The sequence below is a fragment of the Chiloscyllium plagiosum genome, chromosome 36, assembly GCF_004010195.1.
Source record: "Chiloscyllium plagiosum isolate BGI_BamShark_2017 chromosome 36, ASM401019v2, whole genome shotgun sequence".
Taxonomy (NCBI): Eukaryota; Metazoa; Chordata; class Chondrichthyes; order Orectolobiformes; family Hemiscylliidae; genus Chiloscyllium; species Chiloscyllium plagiosum.
The window spans coordinates 12,017,069-12,038,839 of NC_057745.1; the positions used below are offsets into that span (position 1 = coordinate 12,017,069).

The 21,771-nt window shown below is 40.5% G+C and overlaps 1 protein-coding gene across 1 annotated transcript in view; it reads right to left on the reverse strand.

The window, feature by feature from the left end:
• LOC122540843 (cytosolic carboxypeptidase 4-like) overlaps positions 1 to 21,771 on the reverse strand; it is a 244,133-nt gene that overhangs the window by 128,407 nt on the left and 93,955 nt on the right. The window contains exon 12 of the mRNA XM_043677060.1: positions 10,148 to 10,235. Within this exon, the coding sequence (XP_043532995.1) occupies positions 10,148 to 10,235 (88 nt within the window). The remainder of the gene's footprint in view (positions 1 to 10,147; positions 10,236 to 21,771) is intronic.

Consider the following 21,771-nt stretch of genomic DNA (forward strand, 5'->3'; position numbering starts at 1 on the left):
AGGGCGTTAAAGACATTGAGACTGCGACATCTGCTGTATCCATCTCAGATTCCGAGGTTTCATGGACACTAGACAGAGGGGGAGAGCCCACAGATTCCAGCTGTTCTGAGAAGCCGGGTATGTTTTGTTCCTGTCCAAAGTGCTTGCTAAAGACCATCACGGGACCTGATCTTGTGCCGAGCATGCCTTGTACCCAGGCAGCACCATTTCTGTGTTTTCAGCACCAAATTTCATCCAATGAAGTAAACTGTCTCTCTGGCTTAGAGGAGTCTTGTGTCTGGTGTTGGCATTCCTAAATGTTCCCCCTTCAAAAGTCCTGGTGCAGCATCTTCTCCCCATTAGTAACTCTGCTGGAGTTATCCAGTAGTTGCATGACGGGTGATCCAATAATCGAATAGGAACCGGAACAGTTTGATCTTGGGTGATGCTGGAGTCTGTATCTCCCTTTGCCCTGAGCCACCCCCCCCCCTCTCATTTATCTTTCAACTCCCTTGGGCCACCACCTCATTCCTGATAAACATCGACTCTCCTACTCCTCAGATGCAGCTTGACCGGCTGTGCTTTTCCAGCGCCACAATTTTTGGCTGTTTCTTTAAGCCTGACTTCAAATGTTAGACTGTTCTTTCTGCTAGACTAGTGGGTGATGGTAGGTATGGAGCTGATCTTATATACTGAATGCTGCTTTGACCTTAGGGTATACACAAATTCCCTCCTGGGTAAATGATGGCCCATTGTCTCTGACCAACATTTCCTCAGGCCCATGTAGCAAAAGTTGCTAGTAGACTTTCTATCATCACTGCCTTGTTTGACAAATGACCTCAATTCACATCCAACCAATTGAAATAGACATTCACAATGACGAAGAATGCTAAGCCCATGAAAGGGCCAGCATTGTCAATGTGTAACCGAGTCTGGAGATTGCCTGGCCATTGGAGAGCTGCTGGCAGTAACTTTAGTCTTGTTGGCACTCTGGGCACTACCCCACCAACACAGCGACGTCTGCATTCAATCCTGGTCACCAGACATAACTTTTCACCAACATCTTCATTTTGGAAACCCCTGGATGATCCTGGTGGAGTTCCACCAGTATCTGGCAGCGATCTTTGCTCTGGAGAGTTACTCTTGTTCCATAGAATAAGATGCCATTATCTACAGTGATCTGATCTCTCCGGGACCGTAAGGTTTCAGTTTTGATTGTGACAGCCCTTTGGTTTCCCTCATCACCACCAGCTGTTTAAGTTTTGCCCGGACTAGATCTTTCTGTGTCCCATGTCTGATATTGTCAGCTGTGATTGGAAGTGTGTCCAGAAAATTTAAAACCATTACTGACTCTTTCAATGGCAACACTACTGACAGTGTATCATCTGGGAGAGTTTGCTCATCCACATTTGCTATTTGGCCTCCCAGATGGTGTTCCAACTTGTAATTGTACATTCTTAGAATGAGAGGCCACTGCTGAATTCAACCTGAAGCTGTGGGCAGCATAGTCCTGTCCTCTTAAGAAGCCCAAGCAGAGGCTTGTGATCAATTACTATTACAAATTTACATCTGTAAAACAATTGGTGGAACTTTCTCACATCAAAAATAACCGCCAAAACTTCCTTCACTACCTGGCATTACCATCAGTGAATCCCTCACTTTCTCTAAGTGCTCTTTATTGGTCTTCCCTATTATCAGTACGTCACTCAGAAAAATGGCGGCCAGGGTAGGTCTTGTAAAATGTTCTCCATCTTCTGCTGGGAAATGGCACAGGCTGACGATACCCCAGACGGCAGTCTCATATATTGGTACAAACCCTTATGGGTATTAATTGTAGCAGACCTCTTGGAATTCTCAACTAACCCCAGTTGCAGGCGGGCATGGCTCACGTTCAGCTTCATGAAGGGTAGGCACTGCCAGTTTTACATATAAATCCTCTAAGTGAGGTATTAGATCTTTATCCAGCTGCAAAAGGCTGTTTACCTTTTACCTGCAGCATTTAAAATCCCTACAAAGGTGAACCAACCCTTCAGTCTGCACAGTTGGTACAAACCGGTGCTGAAAATCTGACTGGTTTGATTAGTCCTTCAAGTTCCAGCCTCCTGATTTCTGCCTCTACTCTTATCCGTAAGGCAAATGGCACTGGGCGGGCCTTGTCGAACATGCAAGGTGACCTTAGCTCCTTTGACAGTCTCTTGACCTTCCTGAAAAACTTCCAAGTAGTTAATTAGGACTTCACTCAGGCAGCCATTATCTAACCAAAAACTGTTGAACCAATCAAGTGAATCTTTCTCAACTAATTTTGCCCCATCTGGCATGGCCCTGAGCCTTTTACTACAAACTGTGGTAACTGAACTAGCTGCTTCTCATACGAGACCAGAACCAAAGTTGTCCCCTTAATTAGTAACAGTTCCCCAGTATAGGTTCTTAGTGTAACAAGGCCATACACAAATGTAAGGGTATGAGTCCAAAGTGAATTTTGTTAAAGACTGTTTCTGCAATTACTGACACATCCACAGCAATACCAACCTCCATTAGAACCAGGTGACCATTTGAACAGATTTCCATTTTGATTCATCCTGATTCATTTATTTGTTGTCACATGTACTTTTTACAAAATACGGTGAAAAGCGTTGTATAGAGTCACCACTCCCTGGCACCATCTTAAAATACGGAAAAATAAATCAAAACATTGAATATAAAGTCAGGAAAATAAAAAAAAAGAAAATGTATTCAACCTTACAGTCTATCTTAAGTGCACTGCCTTGAACCTGGTGGCCAGGCCTGAGTCCCTTCGCCACACCGCTGTCGTTGGAATGCAAGTCGCCCACTGTTTGGCGCCATCTTGCCTCCGCTCGATATCCATGCCACTATGAGTCCTGACTGGATCTCACCAATGCAGATGCCACTGATGCTGCTGGGCACCATACTGGCCCAAACTCGACTCCACTACCCTCCATGAGTCCACTTCAGGCCCATCTCGCCCCTGCAGCCACTGCCAATGCTGCCAGGTCTCATAATGGACCCAAACTCACCTCTGGATTCGGATATTGCTGAACAATTTAACTGTTCCAAACTAAGTGTAGGTGGACTTTCCAAGGTGTGCACTTTCCTGGATACCAACCTTTGACTTCTCTTACACCATTCACACTTAGTTGGACTCTTTTGCTATGTCGAGTCCACATACCTACAGAAACTACAATGGTTTGTCAGCCTAGAGCCTGAAGAAAATGTAAACTGTTTGGCTGAGACTTGGCTTTGTTTTGGGGTTTTGCTGTGGGCTGTCCCAGAGTCCCTCTGTTCAGGATATGTCCTGGGTGAGGCTATGCAATTGTCTTTACTCAAGTGGTTTTCCCCAAGCTCATTTGGATTAGTGAGGGTGTCCACTCCTATCAACATTTCCTGTAGCTCCCATGCTCCACGTGCTGTATTTTCTAATAATGAAACCAATTGCACTTCCTTTTTGAAGTCCCATTGAGCTTCAGCTAATCGGCACTTTTGCATGGTTACATCAATAATCCCACAAAATCCCACAGTCATGTTCCTCTGCCAATCATCTTAACCTTGTCAAAAATCCCGACATGGATTCCCCAGCTCTCAAACTGCCGAGTAAAACCAATAGCTTCACAAAATTAGATGTGGCTTAAGGTCATAATATTCCTTAACTAAATTGGTCAACTCTTGAAAGGTTTTAGCATCTGGTACCTCTAGGAAATGTCAATCTCCTAATAACCAAATAAACTGCAGATCCACAAGCTGTTAGGAGAATTACTCATTGATTTTCATCTGCCTGGATAAAAACAATGCATTCTTTCCACATCAGAGCACAGTCTTCAGCAGCAGGATCGAATGAGTGAAGTTTCCTAAATAACGGCATGATGCCAAAAGTGCTTAACCCAACTCAAAAGGTGGCTGTTGAAAGAGAATTTCTTCAGGAGCGTGTTTTTTTTTTCTCTCATCGCCACTGAAATAACTCCACAGAGGCCGGTATCCCATCACCAAGTCACCTTTTATTTATACGTGCATAGTACTTGACACTGGTCCAGTATCCTCAGAGCCAGCTCTCAGAGTGAACAGCACTTTAACTCTGTCAGCCAGGGCTCCCTGATTGGACCAGCTTAGCAGTCCTAATCAGGGAACTCATATTCTATGAAGGCCACCTGGTTGACCTCGTTACAGTCCCGACAGTACTGTTTTACTATTCTAAATAGATTGGGTAAAGTTTCCAAGCCAGTGTGTATCTTCATATTTCCAACCTGCACATTATCCTTCAACAATTAGAATTGGTATTGTAGTCCGAAGGCTCTGTATGTCACTGAAGAGACGGTTTCCTGTGATGTGTACATCCTGTGGCACCAGTGGGGAGTATGAACACAGGTTAGAGCATCATTCGTGGGTCTGACTGGTTCCCCAAAATCTGAGGATTCAACATTCTCCCATGGATCTCCTTCCTGCCATCCTTTCTCATGGTAACTCTATCTGGGTTGCTTGGGCGAAAGTAGCTCATCTGTGGAAACATGAAGAACATTGTCCTATTCGTTATTCTGAACCACACATGTGCTGGAATTATAGGAGATTTACTGCAGACATCAAATCAGAGTTGTACAAAATAATTGATTCTGTTCCAGTGTAGAAGATTAACGCAGGTTATTTTGTGAGTTTAAATATTTGCAAAAAGAAAAGAATTTTGAGAAAGAGCTTAAAGATCATATTGCAAGTACAGTTTCCATGCTATTACCATATTGGACACTTGTTAAGAATGAAACCATCTGGCACTTACAAGATTGTTGTGAGCCTGAGGACGTGTTGTCTCCCTCACTGAGCAGATTGATATTTTCAAATAATCGACCCGTCTCAAACTATCTGGGTTGGGGTCTTCATAGCTTCCTTGTTGTGTTGTAGCCATTTATTTTGGACTCAATTTTCATTCTTGACATACTTTAGGAGTTCACCAATGTGCTTACTTTGATTTTATGTCTTGTGTGGAGATTTTTGCCGCACTAGGTGATCTACAGCCTCTCCTTGTTCAAGTTGGTTCATGTTTGCACTGAAAAAAGGGGTCTTGATAATTAATAAATTAATAGTTTTATTAATACAAAAAATTCACTTTCAGTAAAGTAGTTGCTTTTTGCTTTGGAAATCTATTTGCTGGCTTTATCATTAGTTTGTTATGATCATTAATATAAGTTAAGACCTCAATTCTCGCTGAAAAGGAATTTTTTGATGTAACGTATTCAGGTTTGCACATAGTCACTTAGGAGTAAGCACATGCAAGATTACATGATGTTTGTTGAGATATAGCTTGCGAGTATTCTTAGAATGCATTTGTTTCATGAATTCAATTACTTCAATCCATTATATTCTCCTGTATGTAAGCATTTGTCAAACTATGTGATTTCTTTTCTTGCATCGGTCTACTTCAGAGATGAATGTGGTGGCATTTTTCAATACGAGCACCTCCACCATAATTACATCTCTTTGCTAGTCAAAACCTTGCAATTGCTGCATCAAACGTGTTTGCATCGATGTGAACAATTTTCATAGCACCAGAAAACAGACACACATAGGTCATACGGTTTAAAGAGAATACTAGCGTCTTCCTCAAGTTAGTTAACTGGGAAGTTGTAAACATACATACATCATTTAGAGATAGTTGTTTAAAGGTGATTACCAAATACGCTAACAAGGTCCGACATTTGTTCCCACCGAAGTGAGTAATTTTGTGTAAGCTAAGGCCTCCTTCACTCAGCTATAAAGGAAGCTTTTATTTTAATGGAAGCACACACAGTCCAAGGAGGAAAATATCCACAGATCTCAGAGACACGGCACAGTGGCTCAGTGGTTAGCACTGCTGCCTCACAGCACCAGCGACCCGGGTTCGATTCCAGTCTTGGGCAACTATGTGGAGTTTGCACATTCTCCCTGTGTCTGCGTGGGTTTTCTCCAGGTGCTACGGTTTCCTCCCCCCACAATCCAAAGATGTGTAGGTTAGGTGAATTAGCCATGCTAAATTGCCATAGTGTAGGTTAGGTGCATTAGTCAGGGGTAGATATAAGGTAGGTGGAATGGGTCTGGGTGGGTTACTCTTCGGACGGTTGGTGTGGACTTGTTGAGCTGAAGAGCCTGTTTCCACACCGTAGAGATTCTTTCTGTGAAAGCTATAGATGAGAAGTTAATGGCTGCATTCCCGAAGGCTCTCAGTCAAAGTCAATGATCTTGTTGTTGAAATTGCTCCAATCACAAATAGAATGAAACTTCCTACAAATGGCTTCATACCTCCCTGGGATGGTGAACTTCTGAAAAGCATACATGGGCATGGGATATTTTATTTTTTTGAAACTCTTCCCGATGAAGAGTCACCAGACCTGAAACTTTGATTTCTTCCAGCAGATGCCCCCAGATGGGTTGAGTTTCTCCAGCAATTTCTGTTATTGTTTCAGATCTCCAACAACTGCAGCTCTTTGTTATATTTCAGCTCATTGCCTGCTTTGCTTAAGTTGTTGATCTTGTATTAAGCCAATTATGTTGTGTATGTGGATTTTCAGAAGCGGTTTCTCCCACATAAAGATGGCTGCATAAGGATCAGGCTCATGCAATAGATGGAAATGCATTAAACTTGGATAAACTTGGATTAATTAAAAGAAATCAAGCAGCTACATGAGAGAGATCAGCATTGGAAGTAGCGCTGTTAATTATTTTTATCAAAATGGATGCAGGGATTTACAGACTTATAGTTCATTTGTTGAATCATCAAGTTTCAGTCTGCTGGCAGAGTCCAGGATAATCTACAAGGATCTCATTAAATGTGATCCTAGAGAGTGAGGGTCACAGACAGAGTGGTTCTCAGAATTGATAGGAATTAAATTCCTACAAATTCATCAACAATCTCGAGATTTCTTTTTAAAAAAGACAAGAATCATGTTTGTCTTATAATGGGACTGATATGCTCTCACTCATCCAGACTCACTATGGAAGTACCTCAGCTTAGTATTTGGGACCCAACATCTTCAGGTATGTCATCAATAACCTTTCCTCCATCATAAGGTAAGAGGTTCACTGATAGAAAATGCCATGTTTGGCACTATTCACAACTCCTCAGACACTGAAGCATTTGTGTCCACATGCAGCTTGACCTGAACAATATTCAGACTGGGCTGACATGTGGCAAATTACATTCACACCTCACAAATTCCAGGCAATGATCATCACCAACAAGAGAGAATCAAACCACCACACCTTGACATTCAATGGCACTACCATCACGGAATCCCCCATTGTCAACACTCTGGGGTGATGATTGACCAGAAACTGAACCGGACCATCCATGTGAATATTCCAGCTCCCAAAAACAGATCAGGAGCTGGGGATTTGGCAATGAATCATTCAGCTTCTGACTCCTCAAAGCATAGTCCACCATCTACAATGCACATGTCAAGAGTGTGATGCTACACTTCCCACTTGTCTGGATAACTTCAGCTCCAACAACACTCAAAGCTTGACAGCATCTAGCACAAAGTAGCCCAGTTGATTGGCACCACATCCATAAGCATTCACTCCGACCACAATCAACATATCATGTCAACAGTGTGTACAATCTACAGGATGTACTCGAGCAACTCATCAAAGCTCTTTCGACAGCAACTTCCAAATGTGCACCTGCAACCACCTAGAAAAACAGATACATGGAAACACCTGTAAGTTCCTTCCAAGATACATACCATCCTGACTTGAAGAGATACTATCATTTCCAGCTGGATCAAAATGCTGCAGTGGTTCATGAAGGCAGCTCACTGCTAATTCCTCAAGGGCAAATAGGAATGAGCAATAAATTCTGACACAACAAGCTCCAACATCCTGCAAATGAATGGATAAAAATGTCCAATCCTAAAGCCATCAGTGCAAACCATTCCCAGGTCCATTTGTGATCTTACAACAATCAAAATGTGAAGAATGTTACATAAATTCAGAGAGTCATATCACTTTGATACACGTGACACTCATGTTCTTTCTCAAATTTCCTTTGACTTTCAATTTGGCCATTTTTAACAATGTTGGCAGAAACTGACAATCCTAATGAGGAGACCCATCTCAGAATTAAGTGCTTTATTTTTGAAAGTCACAATAATTTTCATAAGTTTCGGCATGGCAATGTTATACTTCCTGATTTTATCTTTATTTCAGATTTTATTCATGCATGGGATGCTGGTATTACTGAGGAGCTTGCACTTATTCCTCAACCCTAATTACCTAAAGGGTAGTTGAGGGTGAACTACATTGCAGTTGGTGTGGAATCACCTGTAGATCTTTCTCCTTCAAGGATGCCAGGGTTGGAGGATTTGAGCTACAAGGAAAGGCTGAATAGGCTGGGGCTGTTTTCCCTGCAGCGATGGAGGCTGAGGGGTGACCTTATAGACATTTATAAAATCATGAGGGGCATAGAGAGGGTAAATAGACAACGTCTTTTCCCTGTAGTGGTGGAGTCCAGAACTAGAGGGCATAGATTTAGGGTGAGAGGAAAAAGATTTAAAAGGGACCCAAGGGGCAACCTTTTCACACAGAGGGTGCTGCGTGTAGGAATTAGCTGCCAGAGGAAGTGGTGGAGGCTGGTACAATTACAACATCTAAAAAGGCATCTGGATGGGTATATGGATAGGAAGGTTTAGAGGGATATGGGCCAAGTGCTGGCAAATGGGATTAGGTTAGGACATCTGGTTGGCATGGACAAGTTGGACAAAAGGGTCTGTTTCTGTGCTGTACATCTCTATGACTCTATGACATTAGTGAACCTGATGGTCTTTTTTAGCATAATTGACTGTTGGCTGCATGGTCATTATGGGACCAGCTTTTTAATGCAAACTTTTATTGAGTTAAAATTTCACCATTTACTACAAAGGGATTCAAACTCAAGTCCTCAGAACAATAATGTGGGATTGTGTTACTAATCCAGTAACATTTCCACAACACCACTAGTTTTCCAGGTTTTGTTTTCTCCCATTCCTAAATAAACTCCAGTATAAAATTGTTAATGGTAATAATTATACCTTAAACCCTTCCAAGCCGGTAAAAACTGTGTGACTATTTCCACATGTGTGTCATGATTAATGCACCTTCAGATTTTATATAGCTGACACATGGGTTTACCATCTCCCACCAGGGTAACAATGAAGGGATGGAGATCTACCATGAAGATTTTCTCAATCTTCAATCAATATTGTGGATTTCTTTCTCTTCCTTTGGCCCTACCAAATTTTACTCTTCACTGTTCAATATTTTTCATCAAAAATCTTCATTTTGTTCCTATGTTTGTCTTCCTCTTTAAAGAAGAGTTGGTTATTTTGTGTTTCTAAGTCTTCCCCATTTGTTATCAGCACTAATCAGCAATATAGCACCTTATGAAAAAAGCTAGGATCTCCTTCTGCTTAGAATACTTGCCACATGTACAGTAGCATCAAACAGTCCATGCAATAAAGTTGAAAATTTAACAAACTAAAAAATTTCATATTGGAAGGTATCATCATTTCTACTTGTGGTTTGCCATTATTGCTACAGTGAATAAAAACTGCAATCAGTCTTCACAAAGGAATGCTTAGAGAATGACCCATTAAAGGAAGGCAATGATGCCTCAAAATAGGCCACACAATCTTTAAAGAGACCACAGGAGAAGCATTCATTCACAAAACGCAAGACATCAAATGACAGCAGGCAAGTCAAGTGCCCACCTAATGTTGACAGAGGTAAAAGGAACTGAGGCAGCTATTATGTATGTATCAATTTCTGTGAGGGAGGTGCCACAATGTGAACAGGCAATGTCCATTTCGCAGCTGAAGAAGAATGAGCAGTATCCACAGAATGATGATCAGTCAGACACCACTGGGGCTGGAAAACATTTGGACAGTGACTACAAGAAGAGTGGGCAGTGCCTGACAGAAACAGGCATTCCATGTCACGAAGCTTACTTCCCTATTTCCTTGTTCAAAATATTGCTGAAAAGTCAAAGTTAAAATCAAGATAAAACTGTCAAAATTACTCCTTTAACACCAATCACTAAAGATCACAAGCCCAGAAAACATATTTAATCAACTTAGCTTCAAGGGTGACTAATTGTCCTGGAATTTTATTACTTTGCATCTAACTTAAACTCTATAACAAATAACAGAAGAAAACGTACTTGTAATAGTAGATATCAGAACCCACACGAATCCAATGTGGTCTTCCACACAATGCCTCATGGACAGAGTACATCACTGGCTGCATACCTGCAACATAGCACATACAAGTATTAACTTAATTTGTAACAGAAAGTGTGTTGTATATTACGTAGTGTTCCATCAATTGAAGGGGAACTAAAGCTTATTCAGAATTTCTCTGATAGAACTGAATCCTCAAACAATCAATAGATTTGATTCCTTGAACCTTGATTAATCCAACTCCCTACTACTTGCAGAAACCCATCCCTTCAGATTCACAGTGAATCAACCATTCCAGCAACTTTAGAATTTTTTAGCAGCGTGGACAGCTCAACGCTGCTGTGTATGTGATATGGTTTGGAGATGCTAGTGTTGGACTAGGGTGTACAAAGTTAAAAATCACAACACCAGGTTATAGTCCAACAGGTATAATTGGAAGCACACTAGCTTTCGGAGCATCGCTCCTTCATCAGGTGATTGTCACAATCAACTGATGAAGGAGCGTCACTCCGAAAGCTAGTGTGCTTCCAATTAAACCTGTTGGACTATAACCTGGTGTTGTGTGATTTTTAACTGTGTATGAGATAGGTGTTTTTGCATGTGATCCTGACCTTTTCCATAATGTACTGATTAGCGCTGACGACAAATGGGGAAAACTTAAAAAAATCAAAAGTAACCAATTCTTATTTAAAGAGGAAGACAAACCTAGAGCACAAAAACAAAATGAAGTTTGTTAATGAAAAATATTTAGCGAAGAAGAGTAAAATTTCTCACACTTAGAACACAATCCATTCCATTGTATATGTGTCTAAAAGGGTTAACATTGATTGATGGAGTTAGCACCACCATCTGTGACAATAGCATGAGTCTCTGGGTAAAACAATAGGAGCTGACAGGAGACTGATCCGAGGCTAAGGTTCTTCCTGCAGTCTCTGTATTAATAAACATCATGTTATTGTAAACAATAAATTGTTGCACTAATGTAATAAATTTTAAGTTGTTTGCTCAGCAACACTCTTCCAGTTGGACCAAAAAAGGTGGCTACCCTCATCCATGCACTACTACTTCAGGCTTGAAGAAACTCACGCACACACAACATGGTGGCAGTGTTAGACCCTGCCACAACATACTGCACTGCACTGACCAGCTCTAAGAGAGCTAAGAAAAATCAGTCTTAAGCTTTCGTGAAATAACTAGAAAAAAATTCATGGCCCATAAGACTGTAATTACTGATAACAGCAAAGTCCACATCGCTCATAGTAACATCCAACATTTAAAAAAATTCAAAGAATAACACAGAAAACATTTCAGACCTGACAGTGAGGCTACTATAGTGAAATTCAGAAGAGACTGGAATGTTGTAGGCAACACGAGGTCAGGTAAAGTTACCATAAACCCAGAGAGCCACTCTTCCACTAGAGAGACAGAAAGATGACTGATGGCGTTTGACCTGAGGGTCAACACACCTCAGGCAAGGTGAGAGGTTGAGAAGGAGAGCCCTTCATGGTAAGCTCAGCTGGTGCGGAAGTTGAACCCATATTATTGGCATCAATCCCCAATGCAAACCAACCATCTGGGCAAGTGAGTTAACCAGCCCCTGAGCTGTGGTCAGATTTATTAAGTCTTTACTCCAGAGAAAATCATTCAGGTAGTGAGTAAAGCAGAGTTTTGGATGAAAAACAGATCAATTCTAAAAGGAGAGAATAAAACTTGGTACAGGAGCTCAATGGAATATCTTCATTGCCTAAGGTACAAACCACAAAGTAAAAAAACAAGAAAAGTCAATGCAGCAGATATCAGACACTAAAAGACATTGCCAATGCTGTGGACCAAAGAATCTTCACACAAACAGTGCCCAGTTTTAAAATATGACTGCTTGCATTGTGAGAAATGTGTCAAAGCAGGAAGTTGCCATAAAAAAGCAAAAGACCAAAGTAGTACCCATACAAAGAGATAATTGAAGTGGAACAGTCTTTAGTAGAAAATAACCTGAAAGTTTGCTTAAGGGAAATCAGTGAACCAGCCCAAGTATTTGGCAGGCAGATATTTATGTCAATGGGCATTTCACAAATGTCAAGTTAGACTCGGGAGCAAGTGTTACAATGTTATCAGATAGTGAGTTCCGGTTGACAAAATACTGCTTACAGCCATAAGCAGCTCAGCTATATGGTTTGGAGAAATTATATTGAATGTTAAATGCTTGCTACAAGCTACTCTTCTACCTAGGGGACACCAAAAGATTACACGTAATTCACCACCAAGGATTTTCATGACTTAACAGAAGAATGGTATTGATCTCAAACTTACTCAGAAGTGAAAATATTATACACAAAATGTTAAGTCAAGTCAATATGAAATTATACTAGTCTTCAGAAACTCTCAGTGGAAATTAAACAAAAAAGTGAACCCTTAGGTTAGTTATGTTGGAATAATGAAAAGGTGAGACTATTGTGGTATGGCTGAGATGTTTTCTCCGCTATCAAAACTGAATAGCGTTCTGACTCCAAGTGGCAACAACATTTGAGACTAAATCCAAGTGAAAAGGCAGCAACTGAATCATTTCCATCACTTGAGATGATGTGCAATGATAGACCAACAATCGAACCATCTGCAAGTAAATGAAGTCAGATTGCTACACTGAACATTAAACAACTCTGCTCCAAACTAAAGCCTGTCGTTAGAAGCTGAGATAATTAGGAATGAAAAAGATCAAGCAAAATATCTGGCCTCTCCACTTTCCCAAAAATTAGTAAGGAGTATCACATCAAGCAAGAAGTAATCTCCAAGTAACAAAAATGTGGGAGTGAACATGATGGTTTCACCAATAACTTGATCATTGAGAAGGAAGGTAAAAGCCTGCAATATTCAAGTAATTAGAGTAATGTTTGGATATTTCAGCACAAGGCTATATGTGAAATAGGGAAAGCATTCCATTGACACTAATGAAAAATGTGGTCCATATACAACGCTATACAACATCACTAACAAGAGATAAACCACATGCAAAGGTCCAACATCCTGCAAAGAAAATCAGCTTCTCTAGTAAGAACCACACAAGCAACTTCAAAAAGTCACTAATTTTTCATGAGAGAAATATAAAAAGTTAAAGACCCTCCAATTCAAGAAAGTATTAAAGATCTCAGATCATCAGGATGAAAATCTAAGTCTACCATCTTATTACCATCAAATTACCATTATGCCAAGTCTGAAGAGAACACAGTTAGAATATTACTGAAATATTCAGATCATCTGAATTTATAAAGTCAAAATCTTTGGGAGAGATGGGATCATGTGAAATGTAAAACAATAATTGTACAAGGGAAAAAAGAATTGGGGAGGAGGATTATAGGAGTCTGAAAAGATCTAAAAAGCTTAATGCGTGATTGAATGCAACAAGCACCACATAATTTGATGGCATCTTGAGAATTTGAACAGAGTAATGAAGGAGCCGGTAGTAACACAAGTCATATTCACATAACCGGTAAATAGTTGTAATAAAGTTTGTATTGTTTTCCCAGTAAGAATTTTCATGCCAAACCATTTAGGGGCTGAATGAACCCAAAGACTCAACACATTCCACTCTCAGTGCCTGTGCTGAGTGAATTTTAAAGTGTTAGTCCTCACTAGATATAAATTCTACTTTCTAAACTTTACAACTCTATATTTTCTTCAGTCTTAGTGTGGAATGCTCTGGTAGATTTCTTTGAAAGCGAAAAAGAACAGTCATTGAATTTTGATCCAAATTTGCAAAACTTTTCTGAGTTTTTTAAAATTCATGCCAAACCATATTGTTTTGTTTTGAAACACTCTGACTCACATGAAAAGAGAAAGAACAAGATGAAACTACACATTTATCATTAAACTGTGTGTAAGTGTGCCAGATCCTTGAATCATGTTAACAGTTAGAACATATCTCTTCACTCCAGTCAGTTAGCGTAAGCAATAGAACTGTCTTCATGAAAGTCAATATTAACAGTTCCTGCTTCATGTTTGAGTAAATGGTTTTGCCAATATCACACTGTTGCTTATTGTGAAATCGCATTATGACTGTAGCATCAAATTTTATGGAAAATTTTGAAATTCAGCAGTCAATCTCTAGTTCAAGAGATGTGTACACTAATTGTCAACAACATTAATATAACTATGTCACATTATGTGAAGGCCATTTAAAGTATAAATGATTTGATGTGGTTTCAAATCCATTTTAACATTTAGACAAAGGAATTTGTCCACACAGTTGAACTACATGAATATAAATTTACTTCAACAACACAATCCCCTCAAGCTGCTGAATTATGAAACTGCTGTGAAACCAGAGTTAGTGAGATGCATGAAAACATGAAGTGTCGAAAACCATATTAAACTCCAACACACTGCAGACAGATCAACAATGTATTTTATTTATGGGAAAAAGTGCATGTATTGTATTGAGTACCTCACTGTTACAGTGTATAAATATTTATCATAATAATTCATCTTGCACTGTAAGTTCAAAAGAAGTATAGTAGTTACAAGTACATGAATCAAAAGAGTATATTCCAGAGACAGCATACCTACAGCTATGCAAATTATAAACTGCACATGACATATAGCTAATGCCACAGTACATAAAGCCACAGAATATAATGCTGCAGTAACCAGACTATCAACTTGAGCCAAGAATGATCAGTTTAAAAAAATGCTTACTATGTAAATATTCAAGTAAACAGCTCAAACCAAGTCATGCTGCAAAATGGTTTTGAGAAAAATGGCCTTACAAACCAAGCTTTATGGCTTTCATTCTATTGGGGATAGGGTGTTAGTGCTTCAATAAAGAGCAATATGAAATGAGATGGTAAAAACACATCAATGCAGGTTTACCATTTCTCAAATTTGATTTACAAACATATGGAATAGGAGCAGAAGTCCACCATTTGGTCCCTGGGTCCTGTCCACTATTCAATAAGATCATGGCTGATCGGTCCGTGCTTTGAGTTCCACACTCCCTTCTGCCCCACTAATCTGTGATTCACTTGTGTAGCAGTATCCATCCATCTCCACTTTCAAAATGTTCAATGGCCCACCTTCCACCACCTTCTGCAGCAGAGAGTTCCAAAGTCACAGTCCTCTGACTGAATAAGACTTCTCTTCAAAAAACCAAAGAACTGCAGATGCTGGAAATCAGAAACACAGAGAAACTGCTGGGAACACTCAGCAGGTCTGACAGCATCTGTGGAGAGAAAGCAGAGTTAACGTTTCGGGTCCAGTGACTCTTCTTCAGAACATTCTGAGATGCTGCCAGACTTGATGAGCTTTTCCAGGAATTTCTGGTTGTTTTTAAGATTTCTCTTCATCTCTGTTCAAAAGGGCAACCCTTAATTTTAAAACAGGACTCACCAACCAGCTGAACCATCCCCTCCACATTTACCTTGTTAACACTCTTCAGAATTTTATACACTCCAATCAAGTCACCTCTCACTCTTCAAAACTCTTCATAACAAGCCCAGTTTGTTCAACCATTCCTCATAACACAACCATTCTTTTCCCAGATGTCAATGTTGCAAATGTTCTCTCTATCCCTTCAATGCTCTTACATCCTTCTTTAAATATGGAAAGCAAAACTGCACACAGTGTTCAAAATATGGACTCGAGTGATGGCCCGTTTGAATGAAGCATAATATTCTTACCTTGATGTTCAATTCCTCTCATAGAGGTTAGTATCCATTTCATCTTCTAATTACTTGCTCTAATTACATCACTCAGTACCTGAGAATTCTGCTGTTGTTTTCTGTTGTGCCTGCCAAAGTGAACATTTCACATTTTTCCACATTACACTCCAACTCCAGACTCAACCTATCGATACCTGTTTGCATCCTCTTTTTGCCCTCTTCACAATATGTTTTCCAACCTATATCTGCAAACTTAGCTACCACTTAACTTCACTCCCCTCATCTAAGTTGTTGATGTGAATTGTAAAATGCTAAGAACCCTGAACAGACCCGTACAGAATTCCACTCCTCACTTCTTGCCGATCAGAGAAAAACGCTCATTAATCCATTTGCACAGTTTTCTGTCAGCCAGACAACTTTCTGTGTTAATATGTTACCTCCTACTCATACTTTGCTCATTGACATTTTATGTGGTGGCTTCTGAAACTTTAAGTACTGAACATAAATAAATTCCCCTTGTTATGGACTCCCTCAAAACATTTCAAGAAAGTAGCCCAGACCCTAACTTTGTTAGTTGTTTTAGGCTGGTGTAACAGGGATATTCCAGGAGAGATGCAGCTGGTCAAATCACTTAGTTTTGAACAAAACAGAATTTATTTACAAGATTATTGAATGAAACACAAACAAAAGAGAAGAGAATACTAAGTAACGTAACCTATCCAAAAACCAACAGATCATCCCAACTTAATGATGCTGTTCCAAATACTTGTAACAATCTCCCTTTCCACAAAAGGTAAAACCAAACACAGCATCTTACAGGAAAGATGTCAGAGAGAGAGAGAGGATCAGCCTGGACCTGCTTCTCTTGAGCCCAGCAGCTTCCCAATACCACTGACTGACTGCCAAAACCAAACCAGAGAAAAGCTGAGCTGGGAGAATCAGCTGCTCCATTTTAATTGTAGAAGATTTTTTCTTAAATCTTGAAAGCCGTTTTCTTGAGGCAGTATCTGTTAGCTATAAACAAATTGGCCCTAAAACCCTTCCAAGTGCAGACTTTCAGAGTCTGTGTCTTTTACGACCTCCTGAAAAAAAAGCCAAGGACACTATAAGTTTGTTAAAGGAGCAACACTTCCCCCCCTTAAAAGTAATGAACAATCAAAATCCAAAGATGATTTTTTTCTTAATTGTTAAGTGTTACTACTTGACAACACACATATATATTATATTGACTATAAACGTGTAAACATGCACAACTACATTCTGTTTTAGTCTGTTTTACTCCTGCCACCAACACCTCCTGTCTCTCATTCGAGTTTCAACAATGCGTCGACAATCACATTTGCTCATCCTGCCACATGCACAATTTTCAAATTGAACAGCTGAAACAACAAGCACCATCTAAACAGTCTGGCATTTTTGACCTTACATTTTTCCACAATCTTCAATGGGCTATGGTCAGTGTGTTTGATTGTCTGAGATATGTTGCTGGTAACATAAACATTGAAATGCTGTAACGCTAACACCAAGCTCAAAGTCTCCTTCTCAACTCTCAAATATTTCTGCTGATGAATGTTCAATTTCCTGGACAAATATCAGATAGGTCTTTTTATCTTCTCGTCATCTTCCTGCAAGAGTACAGCACCGACACCCACACCCACATCACTAGCATCGATAGCCATTTTGCATGACTTTGCATAATTATGTATGGCTAATACTGGGGCAGTGGTTAACACAGCTTTCAGACTGTCAAATGCCTTCTGACAATCTGCTGTCCACTGAAACTTTTTGCCTTTCTTTAGCAATTCAGTGGGTAGAGCAGTCAGACTGCTAAAATTTGGTCCGAATTTTCGATAAAACCCACTCAATCCCAGGAATCATAGTACTGCTCTTTTTGTTGATCATATGGGAAATTCACAACTACCTTTGTTTTTGCATCCCATGGGGCCATTTGTCCATCTCTAATAACATGGCCCAAGAAGGTGACTTGGACTTTCGCAAATCACGTTTTACCAGGTTTATCACCAAACCTGCCTCCCGAAGTCGATCGAACAAGTCTAATAAATATTGTAAATGTTCCTTCCATGTGTGTGACTAAAAATCACCAGGTCATCAATGTATATGACACAATTGGGCAATCCAACAATGACCTCATTGATTAGTCTCTGAAATGTGGATGAAGCATTTTTCATACCAAATGGCATGACTTTAAACTGATATCATCCATTTGGCATTACAAAAGCCAAAATTGCCTTCACTCTTTCTGACACAGTTACCTGCCAGAATCCTCTGAGCAAGTCCAACTTAGAAATATAAGCTCCTTGTCCCACCTTTTCAACACAGCCTTCCAAACGCGGAATCAAATATGCATCAGTCATTGTAACTGCATTGACTTTGCGATGGTCCACACACAACCTTTAGGCACCTTTTGGTTTTGGCACCATTACTATGGGTGAGCTCTAGTCACTGTCGGCATTCAATCTCCTTTTGATCCTGTGCCAATTTTAGATGGTTATATCTATAAGGATGTTGCTTCATCGGCACAGCATCGCCTATATCTACATTGTGCATAATTAGGTTAGTACTTCCCAGTTTATTTCTACGTAGCTCCCCATGTGATAGTAATAACTCTTTCAGGTCATTTTGGTTTTCCTCTGAAAGATAACTCAATAATTTATCCCAATTTTTCACAAATTCGTCATTGTCCAATTTAATTTGAAGAATGTCCAATTCAGAATTGATTCTTCCCTCTGTGTCGTAACCAATAACACATTCGCCTCCTGCTTTCCTTCACTGTCAAAATAGCCTCTGAGCATATTCACATGACACACTCTGCGAGGTTTCTTTCTGTCTGGAGTCCTTATCAAATAGTTTACCTCACTCAATTTCCTTTTGACTTGATAAGGTCCAGTAAACCTGGCTTTTAAAGGTTCACCTATCACTGGAAATAACACTAACACTTTATTTCCAAAAGCAAACTTGTGAGTTTTTGATTTCCTGTCTGCTTCCTGTTTCATGAGGAAAAGGGTTATGGATAGGATGAGTCAGCTGACCACGGCATCATGGTGCAGAAGGCCACTCAAGGAGGGGAGCAAAAAGACAAGTAGTTGTTATAGGGGATTCTATAATTAGGGGGACAGATAGTATCCTTTGCGAACTGGATCAGGAGTCCCGCATGGTGTGTTGCCTGCCTGGTGCCAGGGTGCAGGACATCTCTGACCAGCTTGAAAGGATATTGGAGCAGGAGGGAGAGGTTCCAGTTGTTGTGGTCCACATTGGCACAAACACTATAGGCAAGGCGAGGAAGGAGGACCTGTTTGGGGAGTATCAAGCACTAGGAAGGAAATTGAAGAACAGGTCCTTGAGGGTCATAATCTCTGGATTACTACCCAAGCCAAATGCTAATTGGCACAGGGATAAGAAAGTTAGGGAAGTAAACACGTGGCTAAGTGATTTGTGTGGGAAAGAGGGATTCCATTTCATGGGACATTGGCATCAGTTTTGGAACTGGAGGGATTTGTACCGATGGAACGGTCTTCACCTGAACCGATCTGGAACCAGTATTCTGACGAAAAGGATAAATACGGTGGTCACTAGGACTTTAAACTTGTGAGTCGGGAAGAAGGGAAAGGGAAAGCAACAGGGAGTGTGGAATCAAGTAGAAAGATAAGCAGCATGAGAGTATGGAGTCAAGTAGAAAGATAAGCAGCAGGTAAGCATGTGTGCAGCGTTTAAGTTCAAGACAAGCTAGGAATGAAGCAAAAGGCAAGGATAACTTAGGATATACTACGAGAGGTGATGGAAATAATGAGGATAAGAAAATTAGCATTAAGGTGCTTTACCTGAATGCTCGTAGTATTCATAACAAAGTAGATGAATTAACAGCAGAGATCATCGTGAAGATGATGTGGAGTCTGTGTGGATGGAGTTGAGGAACCACAAAGGCAAAAAAACCATAATGGGAGTTATGTACAGACCTCCCAGCAGTGGTCAGGATCAGGGGCGCAAGATGTACCAGGAAATAGATAGGGCATGTCAGAAAGGCAGGGTCACAGTGATTATGGGGTTCTCAATATGCACAGAGATTGGGTGAATAATGTTGCCGGTGGATCCAAAGAAAGGGAATTCATGGAATGCTTTCAGGATGGCTTTTTGGAACAGCTGTAATGGAGCCCACAAGGGAGCAGGCTATTCTGGACTTAGTGTTATGTAATGAACCCAACTTTATAAAAGATCTTAAAGTAAGGGAACACTTAGGAGGCAGCAATCATAATATGGTAGAGTTCAGTCTGCAGTTTGAACGAGAGAAGGCCAAATCAGATGTAATGGTGTTACAATTTAATAAAGGTAATTACAGGGGCAAGGGAGAGGAACTGACGAAAATTGACTGGAAGCAGAGCCTAGTGGGGAAGACAGTAGAGCAACAATGGCAGGAGTTTCTGGGTGTAACTGAGGACACAGTATGGAGGTTCATCCCAGTGTAACTGAGGACACAGTATGGAGGTTCATCCCAAAGAAAAGAAAGATTATCCGATGGGGGATTAGAGAGCCATGGCTGACAAAGGAAGTCAGGAAATGTATCATAGAAAAAGAGAGAGCCTATAAACATTGGAAATCAGAAGATTGGGAAGACTACAAAAACAAACAGAGGATAACAAACAGAGAAATAATGAAGGACAGGATCAAGTATGAAGGTAAGCTGGTCAGTAATATTAGAAACGATAGTAAAAGTTTCTTTCAATACATAAGAAACAAACGAGAGGCAAAAGTAGAAATTGGGCCATTCCAAATTGATGCAGGAAGGCTAGTGATAGGAGATAAGAAAATAGCTGAAGAAATTAATAAATACTTTGTGTCAGGCTTCACAGTGGAAGACATGAACAATATCCCAACAATTAAGGAGAGTCAGAGGGCAGAGTTGAGTATGTTAGCCATTACAAAAGAGAAAGTGCTAGAAAAGCTAAAAGGACTAAAAATTGGCCCCATTTGGAGTACTGTGTCCCGTTTTGGTCCCCACACCTCAGGAAGGACATACTGTGACTGGAGCGTGTCCAGCGGAGATTCACACGGATGATCACTGGAATGGTAGGTCTAACATATGAGGAACGGTTGAGGATCCTGGGATTGTATTCATTGGAGTTTAGAGATTAAGGGGAGATCTAATAGAAACTTACAAGATAATACATGGCTTGGAGAGGGTGGACGCTAGGAAATTGTTTCCGTTAGGCGAGGAGACTAGGACCCGTGGACACAGCCTTAGAATTAGAGGGGGAAAATTCAGAACAGAAATGCGGAGACATTTCTTCAGCCAGAGAGTGGTGGTCCTGTGGAATTCATTGCCGCAGAGTGCAGTGGAGGCTGGGACGCTAAATGTCTTCAAGGCAGAAATTGATAAATTCTTGATGTCACAAGGAATTAAGGGCTACGGGGAGAATGCGGGTAAGTGGAGTTGAAATGCCCATCAGCCATGATTGAATGGCGGAGTGGACTCGATGGGCCGAATGGCCTTACTTCCGCTCCTATGTCGTATTGTCTTATGGTCTTAAATTAATAAATCTCCTGGCCCCGATGGGCTACATCCTAAAGTTCTGAGGGAGGTGGCTGAACAAGTAGTGGAGGCATTGGGTGTAATCTTTCAAAAATCACTAGAGTCAGGGATAGTCCCAGATGATTGGAAAATTGCTGTTGTAACCCCCTTGGTCAAGAAAGGATCAAGACAAAAATGAAAAATTATAGGCCGATTAGCCTAATCTCGGTTGTAGTTAAAATTCTAGAATCCATCGTTAAGAATGAGATTTCTAAAGTCTTGGAAGTGCAGGATTGGATTAGAACAAGTCAGCATGGATTTAGTAAGGGGAGGTCAGGCCTGACAAACCTGTTAGAATTCTTTGAAGAGGAAGCAGGTAGGTTAGACCAGTGAAACCCAGAGGATGTTATGTATCTAAACCTCCAAAAGGCCT